The following is a 13091-nucleotide window of genomic DNA, read 5'->3' as shown; positions in this document are numbered from 1 at the left end:
CTGTGTGATAGTTTTGACACATGGCATAAGGAGCTGCTGATTCAAACTCTTTGAGACCACCGCGTCATCTTTGCTTGGTTCGTTGCAAAGATGCCAGTGATATCGATTGACTTCACCAATCATTGGCTAAAAGTAAGCTCCACCGCCTGACCGACTGAACAAAAGATGAGGAACTCACATCTGCATTGTTCAGGCCCATCATAAAAAAGGGGCTGAAGTTGAAGGAAGTGGGGTACATCCGTGAGGTGCAATAGCCCACCTGGGTCTCAAACGTTATCATAGTCTAAAAGACCAACAAGAAATGGCGGATGTGCGTAAACTTCACGTACTTAAATGCCACATGCTCGAAGAATTGCTGTCTGCTTGCAAGGTTCGATACCCTGATAAATGTAGCCGCTGGACATTTCATGATGAACTTCCTAGATGCTTTTTCCGGCTATCACCACAAGATGTACCGGGCGGGTGCTGAGAAGATTGCCTTTATCACCATCGAAGTAGCTTTTTGTTGTAATGTAATGTTTTTTGGGCTTAAAGACACTGTGACTACATACTAAAGTTTAATGGATGTAATATTTACCAATCAGAAAAGAATAAAAATATTGAAGTCTAAGTCGATGGTATCCTTGTGAAAAGTCGGGCGACAGAACAACACATTAAAGATATAAAAGAAACTTTTCAAAGTTTAAGAAAATATAATATGAATTTGAACCATCTAAATTGTACTTTTGGAACCTCAACCGACAAATTTATGGGCTACCTCTTAACCCTTGAAGGCATAAAAGCAAATTTGGACAAAATCTAGGCGCTAATTGACACGACACTTCCAAAAAAAACTTTTGAAGTTCAGAAGCTAACCGATCGAATCTCATCTCTCAGCAGCTTCATCTTAAGGTCAGGCAATAAGTGCACAACATTCTTCAAGATCCTCAGAAAAGCTGAGAGTTTTAGATAGCCAGATGAGAGTTAACAAGCTTTCCAAAGTATAAAGGATTCCTTAGCTTCACCACCGCTCCTACAAATTCCGAAGTTGAATGAAGAACTCTCACTGTACTTAGGAGTCGGAACTGAGGCGATCGACTATGTGTTCGTTTAGGAGGAACCAGGAAGGCAATTACCGTTTTACTAGAGCAGTCGCGTTCTTTGAGGGGCGGAGGTTAGAAATCCAATTATGGAAAAACTTACTTTTTTCTTTAATTGTGTCGGCCCGCAGGTTGCGATTCTACTTCCAGACGCATCCCATTTAGGTGATTTTAGATCATCCGTTGAAGTTTGTGCTTGCTAGTCCGACCGAATACTCAAGTGAGGAGTGGAACTGCGTGAGTTCGATATCACTTACGTTCATTGTATGGTTATTAAAACACAGGCGGTTGCAGACTCTCTGGCAGTTTTCTTGGAGTAGGAGAGGCTGGATTAAGGTCAAAGTGACCGACAAGAGTGGCTCTTATACGTGGACGATGCGTTAAATAGAACCGGTGTGGGACTAGGGATTGCTTTAAGCACTCCTGTGGGAGAACACTTGTACCATTCAATGGTCGTGGAATTTGAAGTGAAGAACGACCAAACGAAATACGAAGCTCTGATTGTCGGCCTGCATCTAGCCTACGAATTGGGCGCCCGGACCCTCGTAAAATGGGACCCGCGACTTGTCGTAAATCAGATAAATGGGGAATTTGAGGCCATGGAAGTGATAATGATAAAGTATCTTAACAAAACCAAAACATAAATTTTGAAATTTGCGTAGTTTTGGATTGAACAAAGAAAAGTGGCAGACTTGCTATCCATATGTGTGTGTCTGGGGAACGGGACATCCCAAGTACTCAATTGGTCGATCATCAAAGAATTTGAGGCTATGGAAGTAGAAGGGGAAATGGCCAAAAGCTCGGTGGATCCATATATCAAGTGCTTAGAAAATGGAAAACGTTGCGGAGGAGGTAGAAACCCAGGAAATTTAAATTCAAAGTTGCACAATATTTGATAGAGGGGACACTCTTTTGGAAATTAACAACGTCAATATAACTGAGATGTACAAGAGAGCGAAGCAGAAAACATTCTCTGGGATTTTCACTCTGGGGAATGCGGGAACCATTCAAGAGGGAAGACAGTCCAATGACGGGTACTCCCGTCCGACATCGCTGAAGGATGCTAAAGTATTCTCTAGGAGGTATGAACAATGCTAGAAGTATGGTCCACTATATCATTAACTGACCCCCAAATTGCAAACGATCATCAGCCTGTGATCATTCGCTGCTTGGGGTTTGGATATACTCGGACCATTCCCACCTTCCAGAGGACCATGCCTTTTCTTGCTGGTGGTGGTTGACTACTTTTTGAAGTGAATTAAGGCCAAGGCTTTCGCCCGGATTTCTGCGGACGTCGTCTGGAATCTCATCTGGATTGACTTGATCTGTCGCTATGACCTACCGTTAATGATCATCACGGTTAATGAGATGCAATTCACAAATGATAAGGTTTAGATATTTTGTCAAGATCATGAAATAAGCCTCAAGTTTACCACGGTCCATCATCCACAGATCAATGGCTAAGTCGAGGCAGCTAATAAAATTATCCTCAACATGTTGTGAAAGAAAGTGGAAGGAGCGAAGAGAAGTTTGGCGGAAATCCTCTCATCCGTTTTATGGGCCGTCTGCGCGAATCCGTCAAATGCAATCGACCAAACACTGTTCATGCTCTCACATGGAACGGAAACGATGCTGTTGGTAGAATACAACCATCACAGCCAAAGATTCCTCACGGCTACGACATATAATGAAGAAAGTCTACAGTGAGGGACAATGCTCGCGTTGGATCTTGTGGAAGAAGTCAGAGCAAAATTGGCCTTGAATAAGTCAAGAGGAGAGCCACCCGGTACTTCAACTGGCGTGTCTAGGAATAAGCTTTCTCCTTCGGAGATCTAGTATCAAAGAAAGTCAACCTGGAGCACTAGGGCATGCGGTTGGAAAGCTGTATCAAACATGGAGTGAACTCTAAATCATTGACTGCCACACAGGACCCGGAGCATACATGCTAAAGACCCACACAGGGAATGTGGCTCCTCGGGCATGACTACCTCAAAAATATTTTTCCATGAATTAACTTCTTTGTTGTGTACTAATCTTCTAACCACGTTTAGTCGGGCAATCTCGGCACATCGACTGACTGTCTTTAAACTTAGGGCAAGGTCGGGCGATCATGGCGTCGCGGTCTGCTAGTTTTCTATTTGCGCTCAATCAAGCGGTCTTGGCACCAAGGCTGGCGGTCTTGGCACCAAGGCTGGCGGTCTTGGCACCAAGGTTGGTCTTCTCTAAACTTTGGGCAAGGCCGTGCGATTTCGGCATCGCAATCTGCCAATCTTCTATTTGAGCTCAGTTGGATGATCTTGGCGTCATGGTTGGTTGTCTCTAAATTTTGGGTAAGTCCGGTTGATCTTGATGACGTGGCCTGTCAATCTTTTATTCTTTTCATAAAACTTCAGGCAAGGATGAGTAATCTTGGCGTCGCAGTCTGCTAATCTTTTATCCTCATTTAGCCGAGATTGCCCGACTGAGCATAAAATAGATGAACGACAAGCTGCAACGGCTTAGCCCAACATTAGAAACCGCAGTCAGGGGCCAGACTATCCAACTTGGAGCGAAACTAAAGAGTGACCGACTATGGCGCTAAGTTCGTATCTTGCCGAAATAATTCATCCACATACATATAAGATCCTTCATCCAGAGATGGACGACGCATAAAAAGCGAAAAGAATAAACTAGACTTAAGAAATAAAGAGAACCAGAAAAAATTTCTTTCATTTTATCAAAAAATGTACTAAATTTTTTTGTGAATACATGATTGCCCTCCAACCTAGCATTGCCAGATGGTGCTAACAATTTCAAAAAAATAAATATAATAATAATAAATAAAATGTAAAGACCTAGGTGGCTATAGGTCCACCACCACTCTTTGTTTGCCTCCGCAGACTTATCCGCTTCGTCACCAAAATCGATGAAAAGAGTGGCAAGCTTGTCCATATCCATCTGCTTGGGTTCAACCAGTCCTCCCCTCACAAAGAGTTTTGTCGTGATAGTCAGACTGATTTGAATCTGATCAGAGAGCGCCATTATGTGATCTCTGAAGATCTTCTCGACTATCCTCTTCTTCAATTCCTTATTTTTAGCTGTCAACGCGGCGATGGCCCGTTCTTAGTCTTGAGCTTTAGCCTCCCATGCATGGGTCAAATCTCTTTTTCTTCCATAGATGAAGAAGCTCCATCTCGACTTTTCTCTTACCCTCGACCACCTCGGCCACCATCTAGCTGGCGATCTTCCTCTTCAACTCCTTATGAACCTGGGCCTTCAGCTGGTAGTGAGAGACGAACAGAGCCAGAGTGTTGCATCGATCAGAGGTTTTGCACAGATTGACATAGCCCATACCAGCTAACACAAAGTTGAGGCTGTTGGGCCACATCACTTTCTCTAAGAAGCTGGGAAGATCGGGTGCCTCTCTAAGGGGAAGATTGGTGAACCAATCCCTCTGGGTGTCCATCATCAAGTATTGGTCGCCCTAACTCCCGAACATATTGCTCTTGCCGCCCATCCAACCTATCCACCAAGGGAGCCACCCTTTCTTCTGAGATGATATGGGATGTAGTGTTGAATCTTTATAGGCATTTATTTTTCCTTTCTAGATCCGATTAGAATTGATTTGAACTTCGGAGCCTGCATCACCCTCGGAAATGGATAACAACCTACAGGGGAGATGCATTGCGCGGCGACCTTTTCTTAAGGGTCGAGGTAGGAGACGCCTAACATCCTCTTCCTCGCAAGCAGTCTGCCCAGGGGAGCTTCTTCCCCAGAGTCCGATTCTTGGGACTTCGACGATTTATATGAAGTTTCTTGAAACATGCTAGAAGTCCTTGCTCCCGCTTCAATAGGTCATCAATAAAAAAAAAAAAGAAAGAAAAAAAGGGAGGATTTTCCTTACCAACGCCAGACTTTTCTGGAGGCCACCTTAATCGTAAAGCGGGGTCTCACCCTCTCTAAAGGCTTCTTTTTCCTGTGCATCCTCTCAGAGAGCTTTGAAGCTGTGGCCTCCATCCTTTTCTTCTCGCGGGCGTTCGATTCATCCGACATTTTCTTTGTCATGTCGCCGAAAGTCTCGGGCCACAATACCCAGTTAACAACATCTTGCTCAACAAATTGGAATTTTGATAGTTTATGTCCCTTGATCATCTCAATATAATCTAGGACATGTTCTGAGAGAAGCTTCAACCACTTCACCTCCTTATTAAAGGGCCGAACTGAAATCCCGCAACCCCTCTGATGTGAAGCGATTACGAATTTCGACCTCCAGTCCTTATTTCTACTCTCAACCATGTCAGCTGGAGTTTTGGATTGTAAGTGAAAACAACATAGTCGTCCCGTCCACCTTGAAACCAAAGAAAAAGGAAAAGAGTTCAATGGACCATGGCATAGCCACTCGCCAGAGGAATATGACGAAGGTCATAACTATTACGATTGAATTTGGTGTCACCTCCACGGGGATTACACTGTAACTGTTAAAAATAGACCCCGTCTCACCGCAAAATGGCAACCTTAGGCCATATCAGAATTGTTCGACGTACACAACTAGGCTGCTACCAAAGTTGCCCACAGTTTTTTCACCCTCCGCGATCAGTCGGAGGAGGATTTCCGACCCAAAGTCGAACAACTTCATCAAACATGCTATCTGCCTTTCCGACACTGCTGACACAACCATAGGCGAGTTCACACCGAAAAGTTTCGAGGAGTGCTTAGGAGCCATGAGTGTTGAGAGAAAGGAGCAGGAATCACATAGAGATAGAAGAAGACAGCGTGACGTGGTACAGAACTGATTCACAAACTTATAGCGCATTAAGGAACTAGAAGTGACATAAGAGCTTTAAAGTATTTTCGTCGCATCAAAATGTGAGTCATCCAACACGCACATCGATAAATCAAAAATTAAAAATGCATATAAGAGTATATTAACAATAGCAACTATTTACAACTTTTTTTTTCGCTTACAACCATTTGATCGGGAAGAAAATCCATCCGCTAAAGACTACTTATTTAGAAAAGAAAAAAATTTACAAAATTATTATTCACCGCCTCAAGCCAGGTCAAACCACAACTTAGACAACCGTTTATACATTAACTCCCCATCTATCCTAACCTTATTTACTCTGCTCATCTCAGAATACAGGCAGGAAATTGAAACTTCCTCCTGGACGGTGGCCAACTTAGCTCTTAAGAGAAGTCAGTTGCTCTTGAAGAGTAACCTCGTGAGCCCGTACAACGGCTAATTCCTCCTCCAACCAACCTAATTGTGCATTCCGAGGCTAAGATGATTAGTTTCTTGACTCGATGGAATCCCAGCCTTATAAAGACAAATTTAGCCAAGTCGGACGATCCTGAGACACCAGTCATCCTCGCTAGGTTGACCGTCGGGCACCACGATTCATCCTCACGCGGTCTGCTAAAGCGCCTGAAACCTTTAACTGACCCTAAATCCTCCGTGACATCAGGCCGGGCAGCATCATGATTAGCAGGAAGGGAGGCTTTCATACCTTCGTTCGAAGAGGGGCCCATCATCCGATTCATGTCAGAGACAGTGAAGGAGCAAGTTTCCTCCTCTTCCTCCTACTTCACCTGCAACAGAGAAGAGACTACTTGGAGAACATCCGCCAGGCGAAAGTTGGGAGCTTCCCCTTGGCCGTCAGTAGTCAGAACCTCTATAGGTATCATCGTAAAGATGGGTCCTTGATCCTCCCCTGCCCCCCTGCCCTCAGCTCAGTCTAAAATTGAAGGACGGATCTTTTGTTCTGTCTGATCATCATTGGGACAAATCATTCCCAGCGTACAACATTTCTTCACGGAAAAACTCCCTCCGCACTTGAAGAGCTCGCTGCGCGACAACCATTGTTTGAATTTGATTACCCTATTTTAGCCACAGTTCGGAGGCTTTGACCTCAGGTACAACACACTCACATTGCCAATCACTTTTAATGGTTGCCTTGGCTCTCTTCTTCATGGCCCGAAAAACTAAAGCACAAGCTTCCTCATTAACGTACTTGGGAAGCTGCCCCTCTCAATACTCAACACCACTGAGAAGATGAAAGATCAATGCGAAGGATTGCCCGAATGACAAATCTCCACATTTCATTTTTTTTTATTTATAATGGCCTTGGCACAAATATCAAGAAGTAATTAATCATTGTGCATTAAATAGTGGTGAATACCACAAACATGTTTAAAAAATCTCAATTCTCTTGTTCTTATTGTAGTTGTTGCTATTAATGAGTAAGAGAATCGGTGAACTTTAATATATACATAAAAAATTTGTCAACATGAATCTCAAAGATATCTCACGACGGGCAGAAGAGTTGATGTGGCATCGTGGGACCCCCAAGGACCACCCGAGATCACACACTTAGTTGGTCGGCTTCTGTGTACCGGGAGGACGGTACTTCCCAAACATATAGATCATCTCCAAAGAGAATCTATTTGATTAGACATGCACGGACAAATCCAATGCCCTCCACTCTGGTCAGGCCAGGTGAGCAGGGCAAACCATCCAATTCCAGAACAGTTGATACCGATGCTCAGCTAACGACCGCCCGATCTTATGAGCTCCCACCCCTTTTGGCTAGATGCATAATTGATCCCCAGATTGGTCCGATCGGACATTCGGGGGCCCTGGTCCATATTTATGTATCATCTAAAAGTCCTTTGTCGTATCTACGTATACTAGCGGTACAATATGTAATTGTACATCCCCTCATTCTTATAAATAAGGGTTTATTTCATTAATAAATGTTACACAATTTTAGTGTTCACTACTCATCCTTCTGCACTCTCCCTTCCTTTCTGACATACTCTATTCTCTTAAACGTGTCTCCTAGGCAGATTTGGATTCAACAATACATGACAACATATTTGGTCATTTCAATTCTATTGTCAACCCAGCCATCTTAAAAATAGTGCCAGACCGAAAGTTTTAATTTACTTCTAATGCCTATAGAACAAGTTATACGTGGGAGTTTTCTATGATATTTTTCTATTTTAATCGTGTTTTTGATAGACTTCTGGTACAGTTTTTAATGTTGGTTTAAACTTGTTGTCAACTTTATTTTGAATATGAGGGTTGGATTTGTTCTATTTGAATTTAGAATACAAAAAAATTTAGATAATTAAGGCTCTGTTTGGGATCACCTTATCATAAGCTTTTTCTAAATCAAAATCATCCTTATTCTCTCTGTACTTCTCTCTTAAACCTCTCAATAAGGTATAACTTCCATTTTAGGCCTGCTCGACATAATTCCAAATTGATTATGAGAAATTTTTGTAATACGCCTTAACTTATGTTCAGTTATGCTCTCCCATAATTTAAAGTTTGACACGTCAACTTAATTCCTCTATAATTTGGACACTTTTGTGCATCTCTTTTATTCTTAAAAATGGAGACTGAAATACGCTTCCTCCACTCCTCAAGCATATTTTTTTGTTTTTAAAATAATATTAAAGAGTTTTAATAAGCCAAGAAATTTTCAAGTCTTCTAAATATTTTCACACTTCAATTAAGATATCATCAGATCCTATAGAATTTTCACCATTGGTTTTCCTTAAATTCTCATCAACTTCTTTTTTACTAATGCGAAGGTAAAAATGAAACATTTTATTATTATAATGATATTAAGATCACTATGGTCGATCGTATTTTCAGAAACTTCATTGAAAAATTTATGAAAATAACTCACCCACCTATGTTGAATATTTTTTTTTAAGAAAAATATTTTTTAATTTTCATCTTTAATATACTTTACTTGAGTTAAATCCTTACCTTTTTTTTTCTCTTTATTTAACTAATATATTACAAAAATCACTAAAAACATAATTTTTAGTGCCACAGATTGTTTCGTAGACAGACTGCGAACTATTTTAATATTTTTCTTAGTTCTCCGAGCTTTTATATTTAAATTAGTTTTTATAACATAACTTCTTTTTATTTTATCTTTTATTGCAATTTATTATCCATAACCAACTATTTTTATTTATATAGATTTTTTCTTTTGATTTTTCAAGTATATCTTTTGTCATTTGTTTAATAGTGTTTGTTACTTTATCCTACATAGAAATTGTTTTTCATGTATATCCAAAGTCTGAAATCTTGAATTTTATTCATAAATATAATTTTATTTGTCTTCTAAGTGTCCTCATCTAATTTTATGGCAATAAATAGTATTCTTTATTTTACAACTCTTCTTCTTAAAATCCATAATTAACAATTCATGTTGAGTATTTAAGTTTTCACTTAAAATGATGTTACAATCTTTACATTCTCGATGATCTCTTCTCATAAGAAAATAATCAATGTGTTTTATTAGATCCATTCTTATAGGCTATAATATGCCATCTTTTTTTTGAATAAAGTAATAGCAGTAATAAAATCATGTGCCAAAATAAAATATAATATGACATAATTTTTTTCATTAATCACTCCAAAATCGTAGCCACAATAAATATCTCTAAAATCTTCTACTATTTTGCCCACATATTCATTTAAATCTCTTCTAATAAAAATTCGTTATTCAAGATGTATTATTTGTATAAATTCTTTTAGGTCATTCCATAATTTTTCTTTATAACTTGTATCTAAACCTACATGATGAGAATAAACATTTATAATATTAAAAGTCTTGATATCAACAATAATTTTAAGGGCGATAATTCTATCTCCAATTATATTAATTTTTACAATGATATCTTTCAAACTCTTATCTATAATTACATCACTATTTCTAGCATGACTCGTACATGAATACCAAAATTTAAAACTTTAGCTATCAATCTCCTTAACTTTTTCTTCAACCACCCATTTAGTTTTTTGAATACATAAGATATATATCTATGAATCATAATATTAACTTGAATTAATTTATCAGTGAGTGTATTTATATTCCAAGATTCTATCTTAATATTAGTTTCATGAACTAAATTCTTTATCAAAATCCGTCCGTAATGTGAGAACTTTTGCTTATTTGACATTACATCCGGGTGCCGCTGTCGCGGCCCTTGCGCACTTTTCACTGCATTCAGGCATACAACGGGTCTTTTGTAGGAGACGCCTTGGCATTTACATAAAGATCAGAATAGTTCATATTATAATTTTTGACAATTTTTATGTTAGATGTCGACTATCAAACACAACCCTCTACTTTTTACATCTGGGCTTGAGACCGGACAATAACAGTGTTTTAGCTTCTAATCTTCGATAGAAAAAAAAAGAAAGATTTACATGCACACTGAATTTCTCTGTATTTATTTGACACCTTAACTTCAATATTTACATCATATCACATTATTGCGTGAAAATTTGTTGAACTTTTCATGTATTTATTTGACACCTTAACTTCAATATTTACATATATATCACATTACTGCGTGAAAATTTGTTGAACTTTTCATGAGTTAAAATGGTAGTATTTTTTATGTGATATGAAAGACTAGAGGTATAAATGTAAAAAGTTGGCTGTTTTATATGTAAATGTATAGTGCAGGTGCTCGCAATAGCCCGTGAAGCACATGTCCTGCATGAACCTAACGAACCAATTATGGAACTCTAACCGAACCGTCTTAAAAGATACTTTATCAACACACAATTGAGTAAAATCAACCGCCTTACTCTCTCCATTCACTTCTTCTTGTTGACAGCCTTGCGGTCGCTCGGCCGAGTTTGTGATTCCTAATTAAAGCAGCTCTCCCTGCTCTGATAAAAAAAGCCAACAAGACAGCTTTAGCTGGTAAGAGCGAAGAAAATATCTCTATGGGCAGAAAACAGAAGGCTTTCCAGTTTCCACCCATGCCTTTTTGGCTCTTTGTTTCCAAGCGCTTTTTCTTCCTCGTCGCCTCCGCAAAGTTAGCGGCGAGAATTTAAAATGAAAGAGGAGGGCACTTAACCATTTTTGTCCATGCCTGTAGGCTGTAGCCCCTAGATTGCCCCACAAGCCGTCTGCGACGATAGTCCATTAATGGCATCATGGCACGTGGCAAGAAGCATCTCCCACCTGTGGCCAATTCTAAACGTAATTTGACGAGAGATCAACGGTTGGCGTTTCTGAGAAGGTGAGAAGGTAAGGGAAGGAAACTCCTTTTAAAGCTGGATTGTGGCCGCCTAGATATTGTTGGATGATGCCCTGCGTGCCGTCGGATTGTGGGTTCGAGGGAGATGAAGGGCAGGGATCAAATTGCTCCAGAATTGTGAGCAAGATGGCAAGCTCTAGTGGAACTCTTTCATTCACCGCCTCTATCCGATAAAAAAAAATCAATTGTTTTTGTTCCAGTGATTGAGGATTTTGACCTCTACGGCTGTCTGATTTTTCTAAGTTGGAGATTTCTTAGATTTGAAGTAACATTATTGTGAAATTTTCTGTTTTATTTCTTCTAAAAGTGTATATTTATATTTTAATTTTAGTCCAAAAAAAGCATATTTCACTAAATGAAATGCATGCGCTTAGCTGTAGAAAAACCAGTATAAATTAATTTTATATTTCTTAAATATAAATATTAAATATTTATAAATTTTGATTGTAATTTAATTAAAAATTTTAATGTCTGGTTAAATAGATTGAATTAAAATGTATTGCACTATTTAAAAACTACAAGATAAGCATAATGAGAAATAATTTGAAATATACAGAATTTTGTTACAAAACAGTGGACGTTTAATTGGTATTTTTGCTGTATCGATCTTTGTTTTACCGAGCTTGGTAATTTACTTTGGGTCTGCGGGTGAACAGTCGTCGTAAAAGGTCATATAAACTCATTCACATATTAACAGGCTTTAATTCTTTCCCAATTAAAGATGCAACGCAAGAGATAAACAAAGGCAGAGTAGAAAATATTATGTCTATTGTTTAGTCATGGGTCATGTTGATGATTCTATGATGTGATTTATGCCGTCAATTATATATCTAATATTTTCGCGTGAGAGGCACGGAGGAACACTGTTGACACCAAACCAAGATTTTTAAGCAACAACGTTTTTTTTTTAATCCCACTTTTAGATTCTTCATTTTGTTTTTTAAGCGCTTAATATTTTAGTGCCCGAACTCATCTCACACTGATAAAAAGGAAAGCCTATTTTAATAGTATGATATTGCAAAACGCTGTTGAAATGCAGAAGAAAAATAGTATTATTATTATTATTTTTTATGAGCTCTGGTCGTTGAGAATGGAAGGAAGACGATGTGCAGCAATGACGGACGCGCCACTCCAGAGCAGCGCGGATGGCCGTTGGCTGTGCTCGTGTGACGTGTGGTTTGCTCCACTGGTGCCGCACCCTCTTGCGTGCTTCACTGAACTTCCCTGTTTCAGCAGTGCTCCACGTTTGTACGGTGCTAATGCTTGCTTGGCACCATGTGGGCCCCGCTTCACGTGAGGAGATATGGCCCCCGACCCCACCGAACAGAGTAGGTGTGGGCCTCTTCGAAATCCCCATAATCTCATCTCTGCCAATTATCTCTCATCGCCCACGTGATCCCCTTGGCCCCCCATCTCCTCCTATACCCACTACCCTTCCCTTTTTATCTCCACCCTTCCTCCCATCACCACCTCCTCATTCCACCCCCTCCTCCTCTCTCTCCGCAGTTTCTCATCATGGGAGAATCATCGGCTTCGTACATCCACACAGTAAGTTTCTTTGCTGCATGCATGCAAAGAGTTCATGGCCGAGCTGGATTAATTGACTCACTTTTATGGCCGTAGGTTCAACATCTGATCGAGAAGTGTCTGCTTTACCGCATGAACAAGGAGGAGTGCATGGAGGCTCTTAACAAGCACGCCAACATCAAGCCAGTCATCACCTCCACCGGTACTCATTAACTATGCAGTCTTGTTTAATAAGTATTGAGGAAAACTACTTACACGGGATCTTATATTGTATCGGTTAGTGTGGGCGGAACTGGAAAAAGAGAATCGGGAGTTCTTCGCTGCTTACGCTAAGGAAAACGAGGAGCGGGAGATGGAGAAGGCGGCAATGCAGAGGCTGCATATGATGACGGCTGAGGATGAGTGTCTTGCCAGTACCGATCATGG

The 13091-nt window shown here is 40.0% G+C and overlaps 2 protein-coding genes across 3 annotated transcripts in view; both read left to right on the top strand.

Annotated features, from left to right (window-relative positions):
* The window catches only part of LOC110036146 (DNA repair protein RAD51 homolog 4), a gene marked incomplete at its 5' end in the record, with an annotated part of 27686 nt that extends 16217 nt beyond the window's left edge, over nt 1-11469 (top strand). The window contains 1 exon segment of one of the 2 annotated variants that reach the window (XM_020740518.1): nt 10710-11469. In XM_020740518.1, the coding sequence (XP_020596177.1) occupies nt 10710-10748 (39 nt within the window). 2 annotated transcript variants of the gene reach the window in all.
* Nucleotides 11470-11657: 188 nt separating this feature from the next.
* The window catches only part of LOC110036145, a gene marked incomplete at its 3' end in the record, with an annotated part of 15205 nt that continues 13771 nt past the window's right edge, over nt 11658-13091 (top strand). The window contains exons 1-3 of the mRNA XM_020740516.1: nt 11658-12686; nt 12762-12867; nt 12947-13090. Coding sequence (XP_020596175.1) covers nt 12654-12686; nt 12762-12867; nt 12947-13090 — 283 coding nt within the window. The remainder of the gene's footprint in view (nt 12687-12761; nt 12868-12946; nt 13091) is intronic.

Source organism: Phalaenopsis equestris, unplaced genomic scaffold, assembly GCF_001263595.1.
Source record: "Phalaenopsis equestris unplaced genomic scaffold, ASM126359v1 Scaffold203057, whole genome shotgun sequence".
NCBI classification, from domain to species: domain Eukaryota; kingdom Viridiplantae; phylum Streptophyta; class Magnoliopsida; order Asparagales; family Orchidaceae; genus Phalaenopsis; species Phalaenopsis equestris.
This window is presented reverse-complemented; position numbering and strand designations above follow the sequence as displayed.